Raw genomic sequence first — 27,236 nt, 5'->3', positions numbered from 1 at the left:
AGCTTTGTCACTGACAGTCTCAAATGGTCCAGCCTCCTTCAAACTTGAGTGAACCGAGGGGGTTGGAGATTAAAGCTAAAATATCCTGGGTTCTGCCTCCACAACCTTTCAGGGACTCCTTCTTCCTCAGTCCCTGTGGGGGTGACAGGGTCAGGAGGAGAGTCTGGGATGGAGTATTGATGCTGGGTTCTACCCAGGTGTGGGTCTAGTGAAGCAAGATGCGGCCTCGTCCATGGCTCACCTCTGCAACTCTTCTCTGGGCCGCCAACTGGTCGGTGCTGTTTGGATCTGATCACTTATGAATCCCTTTCCAGCTCTGATAGCTTGGGATCAAGCTACTCTGACCAGTGTCACAAGGTTCCTGCCCCTCCCCTCCCCTACCACTCCCCCGTGACTATCTTTCTCTTTGATGTGTCTCATCCCGGCTAAAAGCGTGTGGAAACTGGAGAGGAGGGAGGCAGGCAGGCCTCAGACCCTTTGTTCCTGCCAGGCCGCCTTCCTTCAATGACTCCCCAGAGTTTTCAGGGCCAAGTTCAAACTCATTAACTCAGCACACTCGGCCTTGATTCTTAGATCACTGTCTCTGGAACCACCTGGGTCAGAATTGCACTTCTTCATGCTCCAGTTTACTAACAGTGAAGGTTCTGATTAAGGTCTTGGGTGGGTCCTAGGGGTAGGCGTTTGTAATAAGCATCCCTGGGGATTAAAAAAAAATGTTTAGGGGGTAATAGAGGATGATGTCATACTACACAGGTAAACAAATCCAAACAGTGGAAAATGACAACAACACGTGCTCAAGCTGCCCCTGCCACCACTGAGTCCCCTCCCTGGAGGCCACTGTCACTGGTTCAAGGGACATTCCAAGCATACACTCATATAGGCATGTCCTGGGCACAGGGACAGACCATGAGATTCTGAAAGCCCAATAAACCAGAGAGAATGGCTGCACCAGACCTCTGCCAGTACTGCCTACCTGAACCCCCTGCCAGGTACCAGCCTCATGGAACTTGCCACGGCTCAGCCACTGAGGATGCTGCGGCTGTCTATGTGACTTACCTCATGCAGTTCTCTTTGACCAGAAAGTCTTCCTTCCTCTTCTGCTGTTCACCAATGTAGCTCAGCTGGTAAAGAATCTGCCTGCAAGGCAGGAGACGCTTTTTCGATTCCTGGGTCGGGACGTTCCCCTGGAGAAGGGATAGGCTCCCCACTCCAGTATTCTTGGGCTTCCCTCGTGGCTCAGGTGGTAAAGAATCTGCCTGCAATGTCAGAGACCTGGGTTCGATCCCTGGGTTGGGAAGATGCCCTGGAGTTGGAGATGACAACCCATTCCAGTATGCTTGCCTGGAGAATCCCGTGGACAGAGGAGCCTGGTAGGCTACAGTCCATGGGGTTGCAAAGAGTTGGACACGACTGAGGGACTAAGCACAGTACAACAGTGCTTAAGATCCACATTAGTTAATGCCTATTTATCCTTCAAGATTCGGCTCAAATGCCTCCTCTTCCAGGAAGTCTTCCAGCCTTGTCCCAGGTCCCACACTCTAGCTTCTCTGCAATTCCACATTCCCTGAGTATGCCACCCATCACACTGAGTGGGTTTTTCTTTCTATTCTCCTGCTGGACCGTCAGGTCCCTGGGGGAAAGGGCCATTTGTATTCCTTGTTGAATTGCTGACTTCCAGTACAATGCACATAGTACACACGTAGTCAATAAATGGTGTCTAATCAATGCCTAAGTAGCAGGCTTTCTGTCTCCTTCTTGCCTTTTGTAGTTTGGAAATCCAAACCACAGTGAGCCTCATCCAGGCTCCCCACCTTCTTGTGCTTCAGAGGGGCTGGTGGTGCAGAAAGCCAGAAGGAGGCACTTTCTCCTGGAGTCACAGGCAGGAGGTGGCCCTCAAGTCCAGAGCATGTGAGGCTGAGGGGATGCCCAGGAGGCTCACACCGCTGGACTATGAAGACCCAGCCCCAAGCATGCCCTGGGGGCTTGCCCTGCTGGTGGCCAGTGGGCAGAGAGGTTCTTGGAGGAGCCTTCCGGGCAGGAGCAATGTGACAGGCCTGCCTCCTCCCCAGCCATGCAGAGGGAGCAGGTGGCCCGACTGTAGGGAGGGGGTAGGGAGATCCAACAGAGGGAGGGGCATGGGAGAGGAAGCTGAAAAAGCAAACGGGTGGGGCAGGGGGCGGGCGGCTGGCCAGGCGGTTGTTTAACGAGTAAATGTGCCGGGAACATTAATGGGCTGCGTTCATTCATGGTGAGCTGCTTCCAGAATCGGGGAGCCAGCCAGGTTCTGGGGTGGAGGAACTGGGGATGGGAGCCAAGTTGGGGAGCTGCCTTGCCACTGGGGCAGGGCCTCCCATGATGGGCTGGCAGGAGGAGTCTTTGTCCAGGGTCTGAGGGGCCCTCTTTCCTTCTCCCCTTTAAAGGAAAGGCCAGGCCTTGCCAGGCAGTGACAATTTGGCTTAAGGCCTGCTGGGGATTCACTGTCCAGGCTGGTCTGAAAGCTTCTAAGGCTGTGGCTGACTCTCAGGAGCCACTGGCAGGGCTAATACTGCAGCCTCCAGCCTGCTCCCACCCCTCTGCCTGCTTCTCCACCCAGCTACTTTGAAGCCCCCAGGGCATGTTGCCCATTAATCAACACTCTCATCCTCCCCACATGGGTCCTGGCTTCTGAAGTCAGGGGCCCAGGGAGGCACCTCTGGAGCAGAAGGTTGGAGACCAGACGTCTGTGACAGGCCTACTAAGTGCCGGGTGCTGGGTTAAGTGCCAAAGCCAGGAAATGAGGAAGCTGCAGGGGGGCGGGGGAAGAGGGGGGCGATTAGGTCCCAGGAGGAGTGTCAGAGAAGGAGCCACATGTGTAAATAGAGATCCAGCTGAGGGAATAAAATGGAGGAATGAGGATTTCTCTCTGCCTGAGGCAGTGGGGGAGGTCTGAGGAGAGGAAAGGGGCTGAGGGCCTGTGGAGAAGGAGAAGGAATTTGTCAAAGAGAAGGGAGAAAAGGCCATTGCAGACAGCAAGCTCTGGCCTGACTTGTGGGAAGGTTCTCTAAGATCACACCACACAGGGACCCTCGAGAAAGAGGGCTTTCCTGGTGGCTCAGAAGGTAAAGAATCTGCCTGTAATGTAGGAGACCCAGGTTCAATCCCTGGATTGGGACGATCCCCTGGAGAAAGCAGTGGCAACACACTCCAGTATTCTTGGCTAGAGAATTCCATGTACAGAGGAGCCTGGTGGGCTACAGCCCATGGGGTCACGAAGAGTCGGACACAACTGAGCAGCTAACCCTTTCACTTTCACTACTTTCTCTAAGATCACACCACATAGGGACCCAGAGAAAATCCCTTCCCCCTGAACTGTCACCTAATTGGTGATCCAGGATCCAGGATCCACAGCCCTAGTTAGAGGTCATGGGCAGGACTGTGTGAAAACTCAAAAGAACCATCAACAGCCCATAAAATCAGTCACAGTAGTTGTGACACATGGGTCCCAGTTCTGTCTATGACAGTAGAGATACTGCACATTTTTCATCAAGATATAAAAGAAAAAGAAAACCCCTGAGCCTTGGTACACAGTGAGTGATGCGGTTTAATCTTGTGGAGTCTATCAATACACTCTGATAAACTGTACCCTGCTGTACCTACCCCTGGCATCTCCTGGATCAGTCACCTTTTCTTTCTGGTTTCTCTCAAGCAGAAACATGGGTAGCCAACTCCAATGAAGGGAGGTGATTCTTAACCTGTTCAACTGCTTCTTCTTGGGCTCCAGTCAACCTTGAATCAGGGCCCCCAGCTCACAGATAAACAACTTCTGGGTTCTCTAGGGGGTACCAACAGCTCTCCTTGATTTGGGGGAGGTCCTTATCTTTTCTGAGTTGAGGTGAATTCTCTCTCCACTTGGATTTCCTGTTCACACCCGGATTCACACTGGTCTTACAGCGATCCTTCCATGACAGGATCATTTTCAACTGTCTTCACAATGGAGGAATCTGGTGTAAGGTATTTGCAGGATTTCCAACCCCCATTGATATTCTGGGAAGCCAGCATTGCCTAATGGGCAAAAACATCTCCCAGCAGTGCCACTGTCCAAATCAGGGTCACTCTCATTCTGGGGGGAGTTAACTTCTGCACTCCCCTTGGAGAAGTGGGGTTGCTGCCATCTTGTCAGAGAATGTGTTGAGGGAGGGGAGGAAACTTGCTTGGCCTTTGGTGTATGTGCACTGCCAACCCCCCCCCCCCAACCCCCCCCCATCCCCACACACACAGCCTGGTGCTCCTGTTCCATCCTTAGGGTACCAGGCTAAGTGATGTAGGTGACTCAGCGATGTCACCAGGTGCTCGGGAGCGTCCTTTCACCAAGAATTGAAAAAGCAAGTCTGGTGGGGCCCTAGAGCCGTTTCTGCCGTCGGGGAAAGTTTGGCTGTCGCCTGGGGAAAGGGGTCCAGGCTGCAAAAGAAGATCCCCTCCCCCAACTCGGACCAGCAGCTGCGGCTGCGGGTGCCGGGTGCCTGCGTCCAAGTGTGTGCATCCTCGGCTTATGTGTGTGTGTGTGTGTGTGTGTGTGTATGTGTAGAGCTGGTCGGGACGTGACAGGTCCAACTGTGGGCCCCCCACTCCCCCGCAGCCCCTGCCCGCTCTCGGATGTTCCACCTTTGAAACTGTGAGCCCGCTCGCAGCGGCTGGCGAGTGGTCGTCGGGAGGCGGGGGCGGGGAGGGGGCGTGGGGGGAGGGCGGGGAGGAGTCTGGCTCTGGTTGTGTGCTTTTCGATTGATGGATGACTGCCGGGTGGGAGCGAGCGTGCGGGTGTGAGTGTGTGTGTGTATGTGTGTGCGCGGGGTGCGTGCGCGCGCGGGGCCTGCCCATTTTCCTCCTCGCAGCAGTCAGTTGGGAGCTGGAGGGAGGGAGGGAGGGAGACGCAGCCAGCGAGAAACCGAGAGGAGCCGAGCGCCCTCCGCCCAAGGCGCGCTCCCTCCGTCCGCGCACAGGCGCCGGCGCTTGGAGGAGCAAGGTGCCACCCAGCCCGCAAGGGCGCAGCGTACAAGCTCACGGTCTCCTCGGTGGCTCTGCCCCGGGACTGCACCTGGAGGCCACCCCGGACGGGGATGGTGAGCGGCTGCCGCCGTCTGGCAAGGAAGCGGGACGCGGTGAGGGCACCATGGCGCTGACACCCCCGAGGGGGCCCGCGGCGTTGCTCGTCCGGCCCGCGCTCTGGCTGCTGCTGTGGGCAGCCGCGTGGCGCCTAGGTGCCACGGGGTGCCCCGCCCTCTGCACCTGCGCTGGCACCACGGTGGATTGCCACGGCACCGGGCTGCGGGCCGTCCCCAAGAACATCCCGCGGAACACGGAGCGCCTGTGAGTATGGCCCCCATCCTTAGCCCGCGGGCAGCCCGGAGGTTGCCTTCCCACCCCGACGCTATTCAGGGCCAAAGATGGGGGCAAGACCGTCGGGGCCTGGGCTCTGCAGCGAATAAAGGAGTCGGTGCCTGCCAGGGGCCAGGAGCCAGGAGCGCTGCTGTTTCCCTTTCTTGGGATTCGAAGGGCCCTTGTGGGGCTGTCGGCTCCCATCCTCACATCTGCACCCTGCGTTCAGTATCACAGGCCTTCCCACTGCGCCAGCACTTGGTGTCTCCAGGGTGCCTATGAATTGGTGCCAGAAAGCCTTGCTGGCCCCAGGAGGGACGTGCCTCCTGCTCACCAGGCACCGTGGCTCCTTCTGGGCACATGGGGCTCCGTCTGTGTTCTGAGTGGAAGGTGTGCCTTTGGGTTCTGAGGGCTTGCAGGTTGCTGATGGGCAGCAGGAGGGGATGGAGTTGAAGTTTCTAGTCCTCCACCACCCGCCCCCCTCCCCGCGTCGCTCCCCATTGTTTGCCCCAGAACCTTTAGAATTTTTCCCTTGCAGGTGGAAGGCATGGTCCCCTACCACACATCCAGCCATCCCCAACCCAGACAATGGACTTGAGGAATTGGGGTTTGAGGCTTGGGATATGTTATATTCAGCACCCAGAGAGGGGTAGATGTGACCTGGACCAGGAGTCCGTGAATAATGCTGAGAGGTCAGGAACTAGGAGTGGGAGACATGAGGTTAAAGATGTTGACCATGACAAGTCATAAAAAAAACATTTCTCTTAGCCTCTCTTGTCTCCCACTTGTAAATTCTTGAGAAAACTCAGACCTTTCTAGACTGGCTAAGCTTTGTAGTGTGTGAGTGGTTAGCATGTGTGTATGTGGTTAGCTTGCATGTGTGTTTATAGACCTATATAATTTGTTTTCCCCAATTCTCTTGCAGAATGTGTGTGTGTGTGTGAATTCCTGGGATCTGTGGGGTCACCTCAGTCATTTGCACGAAGCTGGGAGAATCTCCATGTCCATGGGCTGTGTGTGTAGATTTTTGGTCTCATGCGGGGCCTTTGTGCTGCTTGTAGAGGTGGCTGCCTTGGGAGATTTTTGAACTGGACTTGGGAGGAGGCTGCCAGCCCCTTTGAAACCCGCCTTCTCCTTCTCACACTCCTGGGCCCCTGCAGTGGCTCTTGAGAACTTTTGAGCATATTTTCATGACTCCCAGCTGGTCAGAGGCAGAAATCTGACCCTGGGGAGAACGGTCTCCTGGATCAAACTCTGTACCAAGGTCAGCAATGAGCACATTGGCTGAGACTGAAAAATTTCCGTGGAGGGTTCAGAGAATTTGCAATCTAGATGCAATCTAGATGGGAATTGATGCAAGTGTGTGTGTGTGTGTGTGTGTGTGTGTGTTGTGATGCTGGGGAAAGATACTGCTTCAGGAGAGGATAGAACAAACTGAAATTCCTTGGGGATCCTGTGTGGTCCTGGAGAGGAACAGAAGGTCAGAAATCTGTCTAGAGGATCCCCAAGGCTGCAGGGTCACCCTCCACACCTGTTCCCTCTGGACCTCCTCTCTGTTTCTTTTCCTTGTCCTTGGGGCATTTCTCCTGTAGCTGTTACCCTGGAAGCAGCCTAGGTCTGAGAATTTTAGCCCCTCTCCTTTGCTTTTGGGTCTGAATCTTGAAGTCGTCTCCTTTCTTGCTCTCTCTCCTTTAGTTTTGAGGACAAGGTCTGTTTTAACTTTTATGAACTCTTGAATTCTTGCAAATCAGAATGAGATGTAAGTGAAATTTCCTGGTGTAAAGTCAGTCATTTGCTGTGTGACCTTGGGCAAATTACTTAACTTCTCTGAGCCTTGTTGTTTTCTATCAGGAAAAGGAGGCTGTTGATACATAGGTCTCTGGTTCTTGTGAGGACTGAAGATAATGTGTAGGAAGTGCTTGGTACATTGTGAGGCCTGCTAAATGAAAGCCATCTTCATTATGATAGGATCAGGAGAAGAGTCTTGTTACTGAAGTCAGCAAACATTTAGGGAGCCAGTAGCTGCCCTGGGTGTTGAGGCTCCAGCTGGGAGTGAGCAAGCCCCTGCCCTCAAGGGATGTACTGTTGAGGACGGGGAAGGGGACACGGAACTGTAAACTCTGGCAGCAGAGTGGGGTCATGGGGGAAGCTTTGGGATTAGAAGGCCTTTTCTCAGGTGAAGGAGGTTCTCAGAGGAGAGACTGTTTTATGAGGGTACCTTGGGACACACAGTGATTGGGTCAGATTTTGCCAAGGGGAGGGGCAGGTGGCCCGGACAGGGAATGCATGAGCAAAAGGCCTACAAATGTGAGTGTGCCCAATCTGCTGGGCAAACGGACCAGCTTTGCTCCGGGGCTGAAACATGCCGTGTCCAGGGGGATGTGATGGGACTTGAGGTTGGGAAGGGTCAGGAAGGCCTATCTCTATCTGGATTTTTCCTTTAGAGACTTTAGGGTTGGGACCCAGGACTGAGTTGTCAGGTCTGAACCTTGCTATGTGCATGACTTCTCAGAGTGGGAAAGGCTATGAAAGCCGAGGGAGTCTGCATTTTCAACAGATAGGCCGCAAAAGAGCCATTTGAAGAGGAAAAGCACATCCTGAAAAGAGGCCTTGGGCAGACTCAAAATAACTGTGGCAAATGCTCTGTCTAATCAATATGGGTGTCATGCAGTATCAGAGCCCGAAACAGCGGCTTCTTCCGAGGCTGTGAAATTTTTATAGACCGCAGCTGTGCATTCGTTTGTCTTTTGTCCTCCGGGCAGTTTCTCCAGCAGCCTGTGCAGCCCAGCAACTTTATGATCATGTATTCCATACCTCGGGGTCCAGCCCGTCTCCTCATGTGGGAAGAAATTGGTTTGCTGCAGGGACTTATGGGAAGAGGCTGAGCAGGCTCCAGAGCTGTTGAGGAAATGGGTTCAGCCAGAGGGTCTGTGGGCCGGTTGGGCTGGTGGGGAAGGGATGCTGAATAATTCACTGCAGAGGAACAATTGAAATCCAGGGCAAGGTTGGGGGTATGGTGGAGGAGGCCTGGGAGCTTGTCTCTTTGTAGGACCCAGACTCAGAGGGACCCTGTCATGGCCGCTATTGTTTTTCCTTCCACTCAAGGACCTTGGCTTTCAGTTGGAGTTTTTTTTTTTTTTTTAATTAAAAAAATTCTCTTGGACTAGAGTGTTTCAGACAGTGTGCATGGACCCCACTTCTCCCTTTGACCTTGGACATTTGTATTCCAGGCTTGCCACTGATGCTCCTTGTGGGTGTAGGGCGCAGAGAGGAGAGAGGCTTGAGGATGGAGAGAGGGCCCTGGGAAGGCCTGCTGACTTCTGTTTTCCTCCAGGTCGAGCACTTTTCCCTGCTCTTTGGGCCCTGGGGGTCTACATTCCTGCCTTCCTCGATAAGTTCCCTTGCCTCCTAGCCAGTCCATCCACTGCCCTAGCTCCCTGCCAGTTGCCAAGGCCTGGAAGGCCCTTGCCTTCTCCCAGTTTAGCCGCCTGTGTCTGGAGCCTCCTTCAATGGGGGTGGGTGGTTGTGACCAAGGAAGACTGCCCAGGGCACCTTCAGGCTGATTGTCTGGGAGCCTATTTGGAATTCCAAATAGTGATTGGGTGGTGGCTGCAGTGAGGGGGCTCAGAGGGCCAGATAGGAGCCCTGTCTGCCTCTGGGGCCTGGGCTGTCTGGGCAGGACTCTGGTCTCCTGGACTGGAGAGCCACGGTGTTCAGGAGACTTTGGCATCTGGTGAGGCTCGTGTCTCTGGTAGCAGATGTGTGGGCTTGTTGCTGGGCTCTGAGTGACTGGTGGTGCTGCCTGGGTGCTGCCACTCCATCGGACCTGAGACTCGGTTTCCCCATCTGTAAAAGGGGGTGACCGCTGTGGGTCGATGGTGAGGATTAAGTGAGAGCATGCATATAGAGGACCTGCAGGCTCACTTGGCACATGGAGGGTGTCCTACCGCCCTTCTGCCTCTGGGGAGAGTGACACCTGCTACCTCTGGGCTTTTACCAGACTTCGCTTACTCTACATGTGTGAAAATGCTTTGTGATTCAAACATTAGGCGAGGTGATTGTTATTTTTATTACTGGAGAAGCTCAGGCTGAAGGCTTGAGGGTTCAGGTGGGGCAGGAGAGAGTGTAGGAGGAGACAAACATTTGAGTGTTGGCCAGGCTGTACGCTGGATTCTGACTCTCAGACTGCTCCTTCCCTGGGCCACCCCATGTCCCTTAGGATTTGGGGTGCAGGTCAGTGTCCTGCAGGGCCTCTCTGCAGGGTGGACAGCTCTGAGGCCAGATTGCTTAGCTGTTTAGCCCCTCTCTGCCATTCAGCAGCTGTGGGGACCGTGGGCAGGTTATGGGGTTTAATTCACTCACTCAACAGATAGCTGTCTCTTGAGTGTCTGCATGGTGCTGGAAATTGAAACCACCCCTCTCTCTCCGAATTTAGTCCAGCAGGGGAGATGGAGATGAGTGACACAGTATGAGAAGAATCACGTAATTGCAAACTGGGATAAGTGTGACTTCGGAGACTTCCATTTCCTCGCCCGTAAGATGGGGGTGATGACAGGACCTGCTCCAGAGGGTTGGTCCTGAGGATTGAATGTGGTGATGCTGGGAGAAGCACTTTGCAGTGGGTCTGGCGGACAGCAAGTGCCCAGTAAATGGTAGTAGTATTATTGTTATTAAGGTGACAGAGAATTGCAGGGCTGTGAAAGGAACTTGGGCACCACTCAATGCTGGATCCCGGCACAGCCCTACTCTCTCATCAGGCACACTCCGGGGGCTCTGGATCCCCAGGGAACACTGATGGACATGGAGACTGGGCTGCCCCTTCTGTGGTGCCCCCTCTCTGAGGCAGGAGGCTGGCTGTGGTGGCCCAGGCTGCCCAAGGCTGCCAGTGGGGGTGGCCGTGCTCTTTGGGGGCTGGCTGACGGGCAGCAGGCAGGGACAGGCAGCCCCCACATTATTGGGAGCAGACGGGAGCTTGGCGGAGTTGCCGCCTCCAGTTCTGTGCCGGCATTAGCAGCTCGGCAGGGCTCTTGCTTAATGGGATTTTCTTCCCAAATGCTGTAATTATCGCCATACAAATACTTATTACCCAGAGCAGATGACGGCCGGGCCTTGGGCAGTAGCCAGGGAGCTGGGATGTGCTCGGGGTGGAGAATTGGCTCCTCTTTTTGAGCTCGAGACCCCCTCCTCTTCTTTCTGGATCCCAGCCTGCGGCGGACAAACAGCTGTTGGGCACCTGCCGTGTGCAGAGTGTCTGCAGAGGTCCAGGGTACAGACCCGCTCCTCCGGGAGCTTGCAGCCTGGAGGCTGGAGAAAGGTCTGTCTGTGAAAGAACAGATGTGTAAGGATGCTCACAGGGATGCAGGACGCAGAGCACAGCAGGCGACCAGGGCAGCCTTGGGTGTGAGAATGGTCTGGTTTGAATCCTGGCTTTGTCAGCTACCACTTGAGAAAACTCGGCCAGCTCACGAGTGACTCAATTTCCTTACCTGTAAGATGGGAGCACTTACCTTGTAGGGCCGTGACTTCAGATGAAATAGTGCATGTAAGATAGTTAGAATAATGTTGACATGTAGAAAGTACTCCATGGATTTTAGAGATGAGGAGATGGGAGTGAGACGTAGAGGAGGAGATGGAGCTCTGGGGGAGGTGGGATTTGAACCGGGCCTTGAAGGTTGGGCAGGAATTAGGTGGGCGAGTGGTGAAGCCAGGGCAAGGGAGTCTGGGGCATCCAGAGGTGAGTGCCGTACGTTTGGGAAGGAGAGTGAGGAGCAGACTCAGGTGATGGGGTGAACGCTTGTGTAGGTGAGTTCTGAGAGGGGAGACTGAAGTAACAGGTGGGCACAGGCCACGGGAATGGGGAGCCATCAGAGGTTGTGTGTGTGTAAAATTTTATATTATTATTTTACTATTCAGTGATGTTCAGTAAATCTACAGAGTTGTGCAAACATCACCATGGCCCAATTTTGAAATATTTCCATCACCCAAAAAGATTCCTTGGTTCATTGTAAGTTTTAATTTTGTTATAATTTCAAACACTAAAGAGTTGCAACAAAAGAATATCCCTTATCCAGACTCAGTTGTTTGTGTTTTGCCCACTTTGCTTTATCTTATGTTACACACACACACACACACACACACACACACACACACACACACACACACACACACACACACACACACACACACACACACACACACACACACACACACACACACACACACACACACACTTTGTTTTCCCTGAACCATTTAAGAGTAGATTGGAGGCATAAGTTTTTTCTGCTAAATATTTCAGTGTGTATTTTTCTAAGGACAGTAAGGCTATGAAAATCAGAAAATTTAACATTGGTACAATATTATAATCTACTCCATGGTTCACGTTAGAATTTCATCAATTGTACCAATAATGTTTTCGTAGCTGTTTCTTTCTTTTTTTTGGTCTAGGTTCAGAATCCTGTCCAGGATCACACAGGGCATCTGCTTGTCATGGTTCTTTAGTCTCTTTTAATTTGGACCAGTTCCTTAGCCTTTCTTTTTTTCGACCTTGACATTTTGGAAGAATACTGGCCAGTTATTTTGTAGAATGCCCCTCAGTTTGGCTTCATCTGCTCTTTTCTCATGATTGCATTCAGGTTACACATTTTTGCCAGGAATGCTAAACAAGCAATGTTGCGCTCTTCTCAGTGGGTGATGTCAGAAGACACATGATGTCAATTTGTCCCAATATTGGTGATTTTAGCTTTGATTACTTGGTAATTTGGTGTCTTCTTGGCTTCTCTGCTCAAAAGTTACTATTTCTCTCTTGTTATTAATAATTAATTGGCCAGCAGATACTTTGGGGTCATGTAAATATCCTGCTCATCAAACTTTCATTCACTAGTTTTAGTACCACTGATGAGAAATTTCTGACTCCATCATTTAGTATTACCTGGCATTCTACTGTAAGGAAGAACTTCAGCTTCTCCATCTGTTTGTTATTTATTTGTAATAGTATGCACTGCAGTTTATCGTTTTATTCATTGGGTTATAATTTGTAATAGTGTTAGTACATTATCTTGATGTTCAGCTGCTGCTAAGTCGCTTCAGTCATGTCCAATTCTGTGCAACCCCATAGACGGCAGCCCACCAGTTGGTTATGGTGACTGTGATTTCTGACAGTGGATTTTCTATCACTGCTGTGTTTTTATTCTTTTAAAAAACTTAAAAAACACTTTTATTTTTAAAACAATCTTAGGGACTTTTCTTGTGGTCCAGTGCTTAAGATTCTGTGCTCTCAATGCAGGGAGCCTGGGTTCGATCCCTGGTCAGGGAACTAGACCCAAGCACTGCAACTAAAGAGCCTGCCAGCCACAGCTAAGACCTGGAACATCCAAATAATAAAATAAAACAAAACAAAAGAAGAAAACAAAGCAATTTTAGACTTTTAGAAAATTTGCAAAAATAGTAGAGAGAATTCCCATACACCCTTTATCCAGCTTCCCCTAATGTTAACATCTTTCTTAATCATAATTCCCTGATCAAAACCAAGAAATTAACATTGGTACACTAGAGTTAGCTCAGGTATAGACTTTATTTGCATTCCGTTAGTTTTCCCACCAATGTCTTTTTCTATTACAGGATCAATCCAGGATCCCACATTGCATTTAATTGTCATTTCTCCTTAGTCTCCTTCAATCTGTGATAATTCCTAAGTCTTTCATTGTTCTTTATGATCTTGACATTTATAAAAATAACTAGTTATTTATTTTGTAGACTGCTCTTCAGTTTGTGTTTGGTATTTTCTGTTTTGTCAAGAATGCTACCAAGGTGATGTATTCTTCCCAGAGCATCCTATCAGAGGTGGGTGACATCGATCTGTCTCATTGCTGGTGATGTTATTCTTGATCTCTTGGTTAAGATGGTGTCTGCCAGGTTTAACCACTATAACATTATTTTTACATTTGCAATTATTAAATACTTGGAAGGAGATACTTTGAGAGTATGTAGTATCCTTTTTGTCCTCAAATTCTCACCTACTAATTTTAGCATCCATTAATGGATGTTGCCTGCAACCATTACTATCCAATTTTGCTTTTCTATTTCCCTTATTCCTTCTAAATTTATTAATTGTAATTCTTCTGTAGGGAAGAATAATCTTATTTCTTTTCAAGAAGGTGGTTTTCTTGATGGGTGCCTTGGGTTTTGAGTTTCCTGAGGGCAGGGACTGTGTCTCCTGTATCTTTGTATTTCCATCTCCTGGTGCATCGTAGTTGTTCAAAAAAATGTGTTTAATGATTTTTTTTAAAAACCTGGTGGTAGGATATTTCATGATCCTGATCTTTGCTTTAGGAAATATGGTCATTGTGGTAGGCTGAATAATGATCCTCTAAGAGGTCCACATTCTAATCACTAGAACCTATGAATATGTTACCTTACTGGGCCAAAGGAACTGGGCAGATGTGATTAAGTTGAAGATCTTTAGATAAGAGATGATTTTAGATTATTTGGGAGGGCTCAACAAAATCATGGACTTCCCAGGTGGCACAGTGGTTAAGAATCTGCCTGCCCATGCTGGAGACAAAAGAGATGTGCACTTGATCCCTGGGTTGGGAAGATCCCATGGAAGAGGAAATGGCAACCCACTCCAATATTCTTACTTGGAGAATCCCATGGACAGAGGAGCTTGGAGGGCTACAGTACATAGGGTCACAAAGGATCAGACATGACTGAGCAGCTGAGCACACATACAGCAAAATCACAAGTGTTCCTAAAGAGAGGCAGGAGAGTAAGAGTCAGAGTCAGTAGTGGGAGAAATGTGACAATGGAAGCAAGAGATTGGACTGATGTGAAGGGACCATGAGCCCAAGAATACAGGCGGCCTCTAGATGAAAAGGGAAAGGGGGTGGATTTTCCCCTAAAGCCTCCAGAAGGGATTGCAGCCTTGGGAGCATCTTGACTTTAACCCAGAGAGATTGATTTTGGACTTCTAATCCTCAGAACTGTAAGATAACACATTTGTCTTATGTTTAAGTGGTAATTTGTTATAGCAGCAGCTGGCATCTACTATAGTTCTCAAAGGGTTTGGAGGGTACAGTAGAGGCCAGGGCATGAGAGGAGGCAGGCCTGGACTGAGGCTGAGAGTGCAGAAAGAGCAAATGCGACCATCATGAGTGACCCCATGGCCAAGCCTGGAAGAATGATCTTGCAGAGTAAAGTTGGGGAGGGTGACTGATCCTTGAGGAGAAGCCGTGAAATTGGCTTCTCCTCTTTTGTTTGAATTGCCAATAAAAACTATGTGAAAAAAATAACCCTAGAGGTAGAAATAGGGGAAGGTGACTCTGTTGAGTGTTCAGACTGGAGAGACAGTTGGGAGGGTCTCTTGAGGAAGTGGTGGAATCCATGAGGGCCGTGGGACAGAGACGTCAATGGAAAAAAAGAATATCCTGGGAAGCTGGTGTCAATGCAGATTCCCAGGCCTGTCCCAGAGTTGTTGAGTCAGCAGGTCTTAAAGGTAAAGGCCGTTTTGGTGATTTGGCTGTGGGAGGAGCTGTGAAACACTCATTGGTGCTGGGGTTTCCTGGTGAAGAAAGTGCATCTGTTGAAGGCAGGAGGACTGCCCAAAGGGCAGCTGGAAGGGGAGAGCCGCCAGGGGGGAGCTGGGGAGGAACAAGAAGAGCTTTCATCCTGGATTTAATGCGGGGTCCTGACTCAACGTTTGTGATTCCCACCTGGGCGGCGCGGTTACTGCCCAAACTGAAGAAGGCGTTTGGAGATGGGGTGGGGGAGAGGGTTAACTGTGTGGAGAGCAGCCAGTCTGTCTGAGGATGAGGGCCAGGGAACGCTCAGGGGCTGCGATTGGGGGTCACTGGCAAAGCTGGGCAGAACGGTTTCCCGGGAGAAGTGGAAGGCGGAAGCAGATGGTGGTGAGCGAGTAGGTGGTGAGGCAGTCTGCGGGAGAGAACAAGTGCGGGAGCTCCGCGGGAAGCCGCTCAGAGGTGTTTGCAGAGAGGCTGGTGGGTTGGAGTCCCTGCGGGGAGAGGGAGCGGAGGCGACTGTGGAAAGGAGGCAGAGTCCTGGGGAGAGGGGGCGGGATGGACCTTTGCCAGGTCAAAGAGCAGAGATGGAGAGCGTCAAGGAGGGCATTGTGACGGTGTTGGTGGTCACCATCCACAGCCCTTACTTTGTGTGCCGGCTCCGACCCAGATGCTTTACTCACGTCCACTTTCACTCCTCATAACCGTCCTGGAAGGAAGACATTACAATCTTCCCTCAATATCCTGAGGGACTGGTTCCAGTACATACACTCACCCACTACCACCAAGGTACCAAAATACCCCACGCTCAAGTCCCTTGTATAAAATGGTGTACTATCTGCATATCACCTACTCACATCCTCTCCTGTACTTTAAATCATCTCTAGATTACTTATCATACCTAATATGAGATAAATACTATACAAATAGTTGTAAATACAATGTAAATGACGTTGCTTTTTGGAAATTTCTGGAATTTTTTAAAAAATACTTTTGATTTGCGGTTGGTTGAATTTGTGGAGGTGGAACCCCCAGAAAAGGGGGATGAAACCCAGCTGTACTTAACCACTGCTTTGTAGATGAGGAGAAGGTTCAGAGAGGTGGAGCCATCTGTCCTGGGTAAAACAGCCAGCTGGTAAGTGGTGCTCTGAGACTCGAGGCTCAGAGATACGTTTGTTTTTAATGTTTTTGAACTTTATTTATTTTTTTGGTTGTATTGGGTCCTCATTGCTGTGCACAGTCTTTCTCTAGCTGTGGTGAGTGGGGATTACTCTTCGTTGTGTGTCGGCTTCTCATTGTGGTTTCGGGGCAGAATGGCATTGGCAAGAAGAAAACTGGACCTCAATAGTGAAGGAATTGGGGTGCACTTTGGGCCTCAGAACAGAATACACCATGGAGTTGGGATTAATTGCTGAGCCCTGATCACCTCCCACCCATTAGGGCAGCTACTATAAAAAACCAGGAAATGACTAGTGGCAGTGAGGATGTGGAGAAATTGGAACCCTTTTGAGTTGTTTCTGGGAATTTAAAACAGGGCAATTGCTGTGGATAACAGTATGATGATTTCTCAAGAAGTTAAACATAGAATTACCATATAATCCAGCAAGTTCGTGTCTGGGTATATACCCAAAAGAATTGAGAGCAGGGTCTCAAAGATATTTATACACCCATGTTCATAGCTGGATTATTCACAATAGAGTGGAAGCAACCCAAGTGTCCACTGATGGATGAATAGATAAACAAAACCTGTAGACATGCAATGGACTATTATTCAGCCTTAAAAAGGAAGGAAATTCTGACATATGCTATGCCATGGATGAACCCTGAGGACGTTGTGAAATAAGCCAGGTCTCCTTACCTGAGATACCCAGAGTAGTCAAATTCTCAGACAAAAGTGGTTGTCAGGAGCTGGGGGAGGGAGGAACGGGGAGTTTGTGTTTAACAGGTATAGAGTTTCAGTTTCATTGAGTGGAAAAGTTCTGGAGGTCTGTTGTACAACAGTGCAAGTGTACTTAACATTACTGAACTGTGCACTTAAAAATGGTTAAATGACAAATCTTGTTATATGTTTTTTATAGTGATTAAAGTTAAAAAACAAAACCTGGGCCCTGGAGTCAGACATGCTAGGGTTCAAATTCTTACATTCTCAACCTACCTACCAGCTGGCTGATCTTGAGCCATTACTTAAATGCTTTATGTCACAGCCAGGTGCTCTTATGAGGCTTAAATGAGCCCCTTGCTTGTGATAGCATAGATATCACTAGTCCTCAAGCCAAGGAAACAAGATGGGAGTCTAGGAGTCTGGGCCAACCAGCTTGTGTAGCAGACCAGCTCTGGTGCAGGGCCCCTGACTTTTCATCTTTGGGGTTTCTTGATTCACCACTCGGTGGAGGGCAGCCCCAGTCCTTGAGTTAGTGCCAGGCCCATGGGCTCCACTGGGCAGGGGGAGCCTCTGGGTCATGATCCACTGAGGCTTGAGGACTATGGGGAAGGCTGGGAGCTGATGGGAGTACATGCCAGGCCTCAGCTGCGATGTGCGGGCAGCAGCCAGGCTCCTTGGGCAGGATTGTTCTTCTGGCTTCTACTTAGTGAACACCTACTGTGTGCCAGGCACCCTCACAGGTGATATCTTACAGATGTGGCCTCTGCCTCTCATAGCCTGGCAGGGGAGGCTGGCCTTTACCAAAGGACCTTGTATTAAACACGCGTCTAGATCTGGAGGACGAGCTAAGTGAGTGTCTCCGAGGAGGTGGTGGAGAGGAAGGGACATTTGAATTCAGGCCTGTAAAACATGAGGGCTGAGCTAGCTGTGGGGTTTTGTGCGAAGGAGGAGAGCAAAGGCCCTGAGACAGAAGGGCTGGTTGTTGAAAGTGGAGGAGCAGGGTGGCTGAAGCCAGGGGCTGGTATTTTTCTAACAAGTGGACTGAGGAAAAATCAGCCCTTTAACCTGCGGGCTATGGAACCGTTTGTGAAACAGCAGTGTTCTCTGTGTGTAAAGCTTTCCTTGGTGGATGCCCATTTGGGGAGAGTATTTCATTATTAGTGTCAGTTTTCTTTCTTTCTTTCTTTTTTTTGAGTCAAGGAGCTGAGAAACATGGAAAACCCACCCAACCCAATGCTATTTGGAATATGTCAGTTTTAATTCAAATTTATTCTTGCATTCAAGAAATACCTACTGAGACATCTCTCAGGTATCAGGTGCATGTACTGTGTTAGGCCCTGGAGATACAATAATGAGGAAAAACTGACCGTCTGTGTCCACAGGGAGCTTATACCCTCATGGGAGGGTAGAGACATCAGTCAAGGAACCCCCCAAATCCATATAAAATTGCCGCCCTGATGGGGGCTGCAGAGCAGAGGGAGTGCCCTGTGGGCATGTGTGGGGAGGCTGGACCAATTGGGAGGAATTAGTCAGTCAAAGAGGAAGGAGGGAGTGTGTAGGCAGAGGGAACGGCAAATTCAAAGGCCCTGCCATCTGAGGGCACCAATCGGAACAGGGAACATGGGGGCAGCCACATGGGAGCTTGAAGTCCATGTTAAGGAGATTTTGTCTTGATTCCAAGAGCGATGGGGGTTCATTGAAGGGCTTAAGTGGGGAGTGACATGATCAGATTTGCATCTTGAAAAGACCACTCTGGCTGTGGCCTGGAGAACAGATTGGAAGGGAGCCAGAGGGAATGAGGGGAGCCTGCTTTTGTGACTCTGGGCGCTCCATGCAGCCCATCCGCCTGCAGGTGGGGGTAGGGGCCCCTCTGCTGCTGTGGGGGCAGCAGCTGGGCAGGGAAATTCTTCCTTCCCTGGGTTCTCCCGTTTGACTATACGGACACTCAGGTCTGTGGATTTGGCCAGGGTAGGATTTCAAAGGAACTAAGGAATACAGTCCCCCAGCCTCGAGGCTTGTCTCATTCACAGAGTGCGTGTGTTCAGTGTTTGGAGACCTGGCAGGAAGGGAACTTAGAGGGCGCTGAGCCTCCCCATCACACTGTAGATTTTGGCCCTTGGTGGGGGGAACCAGCGCCAGGAGTGGCTGTCCCCACTCCCACCCCCCCCATCCCTGGAGCCGTGAGAAATGCTTGTGAAGTTCGAGGAGCCCCCAGAACACCCCAAGAGGGGCCCAGGGTGTTTATTCCTGCAGCTTTAGGAAATCCAAGGGTTTCTTTTGGTTTATCACAAACACCCAGACGCTAGGGATCAGATTCTTGTTTCCTGAGAGGATTCAAGAAATCCTGGTGTGTTTTTGTTTTTTCCTCGGTAATTTTGCTTTAGAGGATTTTCTCCAAAATCTTTTACCACCGAGGTTTTCCTTTCAGGTTGAGACCACACAGGAACAGATGGGAATCAGGGCCATTTGCCACTGGAGGGTCTTTCCTCCTGGTAAGAAGGATCAGGGAGAAGGATGGATGCATTACTTTTGGAAGAGGGAGGATCATCTCAGGGCATCTGCGGCATCTGGGGCTCTGCAGGGCAGGAGCAGCTGGCTCTTCCCTGCTCAGCGTGGTCCAGCTAGGCCAGCACCAGGCTTCTAGTGGGGCTATGGTCCTTGTGGGAAACAAAAAAACAACAGGAGGAGTAAGAGTGATCACATCAGGCAATATTGATGTAGAGAGCATTTATGTATGCCAGGCACTGCTCTTGGTGCTTTAGAAGTAGTCAAGTCATTCATTTAAACCTCACCACACCTCTAAGAGGTGGGTGTCATCATTGTCTTCATTTTACAAATGGGGAACCTGAGGCACAGAGAAGTTGGACTTTGTGCCCAGGGTCACACAGCTAGCGACGGTAGAGCAGGAATTTGAAGCCGGATAATCTGGCTTTAAAGCCTGAACTCTTAGCCACCTGACAGTGTTGCTTGGATAGAGTCCACGGTCTTACCATAAGGCCCCAGGATGTCCTATCTAAGTTGTTCTAAGCCCCGTCCAAGGCCCGGTTGCTCAAGGTGAGGGGTGGGATAGACAGAATTCTGTAGTGCAAGATCTCGTGATGAAGGGGAAAGAGCTGGACATGCAGTGGCCTGGGTATGGTTTGGTCCCAGCCCCACTGCTTATGAGCTGCATGGCATGGGGGAAATTTCGTCACCAATTTCTGCCTTAGTTTCCTTATCAGCAAGATAGAGAAAACATGCTTCATCTCGTAGGCTACCATGTGTGGTGAGATGAAAGGAAGTATGCTTAGAGTTGGCTCAGAGCCTACACGCAGAGGTGCCCAGTAGAGAGAAGTGCTGGGTGTGGGCTCTGGTGGCAGGAACCTTGGGGAGCCCAGGGTAGCTCTGCATCCTAACTTATTCCTGAGGCTGGGAATTGCCCCCAGAGGGCCCGCCCCATTTGGCCGCTCTGGCTGCAAAGGTCTGAAGGTCACAGTAGCTTCTCCGTTTTTCCCAGGCGGCTTGCTAGGGAGGGGTCTCCATGGCAACATTCAAGGACCACCTGTTGCAGGAATCAGGCACTGGCGAAAAATGACCCCCTTGCCTCATTCCAGCAGCCTGTGCAGAGGGTTCCAGGGGAAGTGGCCGGGCCAGGTTGCAAGCTCGATCCTGGTGGGCCACCTGGGTGAGGGGAGAGAGTGGGGACAGTGGAGGCCAGTCTGTCAGGCCAAGTGGCCATAATGACTTCTTAAGCTGCAGCCCTGGACCTCAGAGCCCGATGAGAGCTCTGCCTGCCTCACAGGCTGTCTTCTTGAGGGCTCTCCCTTGAGAGGAGGCACTCAGTTTAACTCTGGGTTAGAGAACAAGGCTGATGGGGGAGGCTGGGAGGGGGTGGGCCGACCTCTGTCGACATCCTTGCCTGGAAGCCACCAGCAGGGCCTCCAGAGAGAAGGGCTGTGTTTGCTCTGATGTCTGCATCATTGTCCTCCTCTGTCTGCCTGTCCCAGGTCTTCTCTGGACTGGGAGTGGAGAGGGGGTGCAGGAAGTGAGGAGGAGAGGTTGGAGGCCATTGATGGCTGAGGAATGCGCCCCAGAGTCTGCTCTGTGGAGCCTGGTGGCAAAGACGAGAAGAGAGGCAGATTTAAGACAGCATCACCACCAGTCCCTGCGATCCTCCCCACAGTCTGCCCGGGTATGGGGATTCCACCCTCAGGGATTTGGAGCTCCATTTGGGCTCTGCCTTGTTCAGACACGTCTTAACATCTGTCTTTGCTTCATTTTGCTGTCTGTGAATTGAATAATTATTGTAGTCAATTGCCTGATGAACCATGGTTGCCATGAGAAGGAATGAGTGAATGATTGTAAAATTCAAGATTTCTCATGACCTTTGGCTGAGTAATTCTGTTTCCAGGAACGTATTCCTCCCAAATGCCCACTGAACTTTATGTGATATTATTTATTATTGAACAATATCAAAACAGCCCATGTGTTCCAGTAACAAGGAATCAGGACATGCCGCTTTACTTGATATATCCAATGAAGGGGATCCTTCATTTCGATAAAATCATAAGTGGAGATTGAGCACGGAATGACATTGTAGAAGGTGTGTATACCATTTATGTCTCACTCACTGTTGTATCTTTAGATACAAAGTGAGTTTTGCAAAATGCTTTGTGAATAGCAAGTGTTCAAAAAATATTTGTCAAATTATCTCCACAATGTAAAACTTGTATCCAAATGCTTGAGAGAAAATATTCCAGAATATTAACAGGGGGTTCTTTCTGGGTGATGAGCTTATGTATGATTTTAATTTTTTTCTTTATTCTTCAGGAAATTGAAAAAATTCAATAATGTACACATATTGCTCTTATTTTTCAGCACCATAACTTGCCTATTTTGTTGGCTTAAAAAGTATAGATCTCTTAAAAATTCAAACAATGTAGAAATAAGGAATGTGGCAAATCACCCCCAGCAAACTCATTCTGTGCATAGACCTGTACTTACAGCCTGTGAGTTTTTACATAAGGGGGCTCAGGGCGTGCAAGCTGTATTAAAACCCTTTTCCCAAGTGCTGCATCGAGGAGTCTTCCCTGGTCAACACAAAGAAATCTCTATCATTTTCAGTGGGTGCATGACATTCAGTTTCACAGAGGCACTGAAGCTTAACGAAGTGCTGCTCTGTCGCTGTCCATTTAAATTTCATATTTTTGTGCTTATAATCAAAAACCTTGAGGTTTGGGATTCAGGGATGAAAGTTTCAACAGGACCTCCCAAAGTATGGGACCAGGTTTCAGGACTTCAAGAAGACATTCTCATTGTTTGAAGCAGGGTCATGTTGCAGAAGGAGCAGCAAAGAGAGGCTCAGAGGTGGCTGTTTCAGGGGAACGTGTTAGGTTCAACAAAAAGAGTCCTTTACTTTCAAAAGAACCTGTCTTGAGTGGGGAAGGCATCCCCAGCATTTAGAGTGGGAAGGGCTCCGTTACCTTGGACAGGCCTCAAGCCCCTCAGAGAGATCCTGTTAGAAAAGAGGTAAGGAGCAGGGAACGAGTTTTTCCAGCTGCTCTGAAGGATCAGGAGCCAGGCTCAGGGAAAGGGCAGAGACAGTGATGGGTTGAATGAATTACCGGCTTGTCAACCTGGGGAGAGACCCTGGCCTGGTGGGAGGAAGAAGCCTGGGCTCCAGGATCAGATGACTATGGGTTGGGATCCCTGCTCTGTCATCACCAGGTGTGACCTCGTGAAGGTGCTGCACCTGAGACTCTCTTTTCTCGTCTGTAAGACACAGTAACTGCCTTCCAGCATCTTGTGAGGGTGCACACAAAGCCCATCTCCCGAAGTGTGTGGAAACCAGCGTCACCTTGTTTTTGGTGGAAGCAACTCTAGAACATCACACTTCCAAAACACTTCTAGGAAAGGGAACTTGGTGTTTTTCAAAATAGCTTGGACTTGGGTTGGGACAGTGGCCACAGCTAGAACCTTTGACCAAAGTTGGTAAATGAGGAGACTGGGCTGCAGGTAAGTGTGTGTGTGTGTGTGTGTGTGTGTGTGTGTGTGTGCGTGCGTGTGTGTTGGGATGGGTGCTCTTAGGTTGTTGTTAAATGTGTTGGGGACCATGATGATGGTGAGAAAGAGGAGGAGGCCGTGTGACTGGGAGCACGGGGCTGCACAGGAAGACAGGTTAGGTGTGAAGGTGACAGCTGGGCTTGGAGCTGGCCCTGAGTGAGAGTCCGCTGTGTGTGGCTCCGTGGATGAACTCTCTTAGGAGTGGAGTGCCTGACCCCTGGAGTGGCCCCCCTTTCCGAGGCTGGACTGGGTTCTCATGAAGAGGAACGGCCTGCAGGGGCCGAGTGAGCTTTCCCTGGGAGGCTGGGTGAAAGGGGAAAGGAGGCGAGGCCAGTCGGCCTCTGAGGTGGGGTCCGTGTCCAGGGTGCCCAGGGCATGATTGGGAGGGCCAAGGGAGGAGCATGGCCTTGGGAGGGAGGAAGAACTGGAGGCCTGGATGGTGTGAGGGGAGGAGCCACTATAGTTGTGGGATCGGGGCTCCCTGCCTGGGCCTTGTCCTCCTGTCCCCTCTGCAGGACTGGTCTCAAGGCAGCTCCTGCCCGGAGCCACACTGGCTCCCTGTCTGTCTTCTGCTTGCTTTCTCAGGCTCTCTTCAATCAGAGCCCACTATCCCCCAATCCTGCTTCCCATGGCTTCCAACCCTTAGCCTGTCTCCTCCCCTGATACCCACACATTCTGTATTTTCTCCTTCCCTGGAATGTTCACTCCATCACTCTTGCTGTGGCTGTGCCTTGTCTTTGGGGCCTCAGCTTGAGTCCCACTTTCTTAGCTCCTTTGATGTCACGGCCCTCTCTGCTGTCTCCTCTGAATATGGATAACTCTTGGGAGCCAGGTGATGGTAGTGATATCCCCAAAGGGGTCCTTTCCGTGTGTGGGCCATGCTCGTTACTTGTTCATGCCTTATTTTAATCCTGTGAGGCAAACAGTTACTACCCCCAGTTTACAGATGAGGAAACTGAGGCTCAATGGCGATTCTGCCTGAAGAGCCTCTCTAACTAGATAATTTCCAAGCTCTTTCCTGTGAGAATGTCTTGTCTTTTCAATGAGACTGAGCTATTTCAAGGCAAAAGCCATGTTTTGGGGTTCTGGAGCACTCCCAGTAGTGAGCCTGGGCCCTGAGTGTTCCTGTTGGTTGAACATCTGCTGCAAAGAGGTCTTAGTTTTTTTTGTTTGTTTTGTTTTTTTGGCTGCACTACTCAGCATGAGGGACCTTAGTTCCCTGGCCAGGGTTCGAGCCCATGCCCCCAGCAGTGGAAATGCAGACTCCAAACCACTAGACCACCAGGGAAGTCCCCCAGCTTGCTAGGACAACATAGACTTGGGGTCCTGGAGCTTGGCTGGAAAGCACCCAGTCTCATTGGTGAGAGACTGACTTGAGCCACGTGGAGAGGCAACCTGGAGCTGAGCACTGGCCTGAGGCCCACCATGGGCAGCTCACCATCTCCTTCTCTCCTCTCCCCCACCAGGGAACTCAATGGCAACAACATCACTCGGATCCACAAGAACGACTTCGCAGGACTCAAGCAGCTGCGGGTGCTGTGAGTATGAGATGCTGCCCCTTGTAACCTTTCTCCTGCTCTCCCGGCTCAGCAGTGGTCTCATGGCAGAGCTGTGGGTCGTAGGGCTGTAGGCCAGCAGGGCCCCTTCCCTGCATAGTCAGTCTTGGGGTCACGTGAGCAGTGGGTTGAGGTGCTACTAAGTTCTGACCTGGAGTGGCCACTGCCTCACACATGACTGAGAAAACTGGGTGTGGAGTGGGTACCAGTGGTCACTGCCTGGCAGGACCTGGGAAGATGGGTCTGCCTTGTCCATTGGCTGGCTTCTGGGGTGAGGGAAGACCAGGTCTGCTCAAGCTGCCATAGCAGAAGGCCACCGACTGGGTGGTTAAACAACAGAAATTAATTTTCTCACAGTTCTGGGGGCTAAAAGTCTAAGGCCAGGATGCCATCAGGGTTGGTTTGGGGAGGCCTCTGCTCCTGGCCACCTTCTTGCTGTGTCCTCAAGTGGCCTTTCCTGTGTATGTGCACAGAGACATCTCTGTGTCTCTTCTTCTTATGAAGGCACCAGTCCTGTCAGACTAGGGCCCCACCCCTAAGACCTCATTTAGCCTTAATTCTGTACCTGAAGGCCTTACCTCTAAATAGAATCCCAAGAACTTCTGTGTATGAATTCTGGGGAGGAGAATGGCCCGATGCAGTCTGTAACAGTCTCCACAGCTCTTTTGAACTTGTGCCGCAGAAAGACTTCCCAGCGAGGCCACAGACCCCTTGATTTGAAGAGGAAGTTACTGGGGGCAGTTGAGGACAGAGGTGACCCCTTCAGGTGCCTGGCAGTGGCAGACATTGGAGGTGGCAGGTATGGCTTTGTTGGGCTTGGCCACCAGCCAGCAAAGGAGTTATCCATGGCACCTGCCTTGTCGGGCTGGGCAGGGGTGAGGAGTGAGGGGAAGGGGTGAATCCCTTCACCTCTCCTCCTCTGAATGTCTCAACCTGCAAACACAGGTGTCAGGGAAGAACTGCAGTTCTTTATTTTCTCTGCTTCAACTCAGTTTCAACTTTGAGCCAGTTTCAGCATCCCATCTGGCTGACAGGAAATTCATTATGGGCATAGGGTCCTTCATTCCCTACTCCCGGGGTAATGCAGGGGTCCTGGGGCCTGGTTCTCTCAGAACGATTGACTTTGTGGCTTGGAAGATCTTTGGAGGAGCTGGTGAGCCTGTGGTTGATCCTCTCTGGGATCATAGCTGTCCATCACTGGGGAGGGGGTTTCTGATTCTCCAGGACCCCTGACTCTGACCCCTTCCCAGGCTCCAGGAACCTCTTCTGAGTCTGGTGAAGCCCCCTTTCCATCTTGGTGTTATCCCACACCCCACCCCACCCCTAGCCTCCAGCATAACCTCCTCACCAGCCCAGTTGTTTGGAAACAAAGCAGAGGAAGAGGAGTGTCCAGTAGCAGTTTCCGCCCCCTGCCCTGCCCCAGACCTCATCCGAGGCCCTTGTGGGACCCCATAAGCCACCTGCTTGAGGGGAGGGAGGGGAAAACATGGGAGAAAGACATACTTGATGAGCTCAGAAATTACCGTGCAGCAAGTGATCTGCTGGTGAAAAATGCTGCCTTGTCAGCCAGATGCCCTGGGTTTCAGGCCGCGTTGGCGTTGAGGAGGGGAAGAGTCCCCCGAGCCAGGTGGTTCAGTTGGCAGCAGATGTGGCCAGGCGGAGTGGGGGCGCTGGCCGAGTGGGTGTCGTCTGCCAACTGCAGAGTGTGTTTGCTGCATGTGTGGGCTGTGCTCAGCTGGCACAAGCTCCCTTCCCCCCGCGACTGGTCAGTTCCCCCTGCTCTGCCCCGCGGACGGGTGTCCTCTGGGCCAGCCCCTGCTGCCTGGGCACCAGCTTCCCCGAGCTTGCCTTTGGAGCAATAGCCCCGTGCTCTGGTGCCCCATGGCCTTCTGCCCTGCTAACAGCTTCAGAGGGTCAGTACTGGGTAGGGCGGGAAGCACAAATTGCTGTCAGGGCTGGGTGTGCGGAGGAGCCCGTGTTGGAAATTTACGAAGCTGGGAAGAAGTGTTGACTCAGGCCAGGGCTCGGGAATGTGTGGTCTCGGGCACTGCTCCTATTTCACTCCCTCCTGCCAGCTATTTCTAGGAGTCCTTGTCCACCATCCTGGAGCTGTCCTTGTCTCTTTGCTTCCCCAGGCAGCTGATGGAGAACCAGATTGGAGTGGTGGAACGAGGGGCTTTTGATGACATGAAGGAGCTGGAGCGGCTGTGAGTATCCGTGGGTGCTGGCTCAGGAGGGCGGTGGGGGCTGGCAGAGGGGACTGAAGCAGGTTGAGCCTGGTGGGAGGAGCCAGTGCTGCACACCCAGCCTGCCTCCTGCCTGCAGATGGGGGCCAGGGGCGGCATGGACGGGGTCGCAGCGTCATCATGAGATGATGGCAAAGACAGCTGGAGAGGTCCTCACCCCAAATTCTAAACACAGCGATCTGTGCTGTTGTTCCCCGAAAATACATCATGGCAAAAAATCTACACAGTTCAGAGGAAGCGAAATTCCTTCCTATAATCTTATACCCCAGATATAACCAGTCACTGATTTGTGTGGCTTTAAAGGAAGCACTGGTGTGCCCAGGGGACCAACTGCAGGGACGCCCCAGAAGCAGTGTCTGGGGTGCTTGGGGCCACAGCACAGAATTGAAGGTGGTATTTTCTGATTTGCATCCTTTGTTCCTTTGGGGGCTTTTGAGTTTGAAAACAGTTCTTGATAATTTTTGCATTTCAGATTGGCAATAATGAGGGAAAAAAAAGGAATGTGGTATGGGTGAGGTGGGGTTGGCCACTGGCCTCATTGTTCTGCTTTGGTTTGGCTGCAAGTGTCAAGAGTTCATGCCTTTTGAATCAGAAAGTCCATTTTATTTTAAGGAAATAATCAGAAACATGACTAAAAATATGTATA

The 27,236-nt window shown here is 50.9% G+C and overlaps 1 protein-coding gene across 2 annotated transcripts in view; it reads left to right on the top strand.

Annotated features, from left to right (window-relative positions):
- Positions 1-4,858: 4,858 nt before the first annotated feature.
- SLIT1 (slit guidance ligand 1) overlaps positions 4,859-27,236 on the top strand; it is a 165,723-nt gene continuing 143,345 nt past the window's right edge. The window contains exons 1-3 of one of the 2 annotated variants that reach the window (XM_043926435.1): positions 4,859-5,343; positions 24,255-24,326; positions 26,480-26,551. In XM_043926435.1, coding sequence (XP_043782370.1) covers positions 5,147-5,343; positions 24,255-24,326; positions 26,480-26,551 — 341 coding nt within the window. In that variant the 5' untranslated portion in view covers positions 4,859-5,146. The remainder of the gene's footprint in view (positions 5,344-24,254; positions 24,327-26,479; positions 26,552-27,236) is intronic. The other variant, XM_043926436.1, reaches the window with a different exon arrangement.

This window comes from Cervus elaphus, chromosome 15, assembly GCF_910594005.1.
Source record: "Cervus elaphus chromosome 15, mCerEla1.1, whole genome shotgun sequence".
Classification (NCBI taxonomy): Eukaryota; Metazoa; Chordata; class Mammalia; order Artiodactyla; family Cervidae; genus Cervus; species Cervus elaphus.
This window is presented reverse-complemented; position numbering and strand designations above follow the sequence as displayed.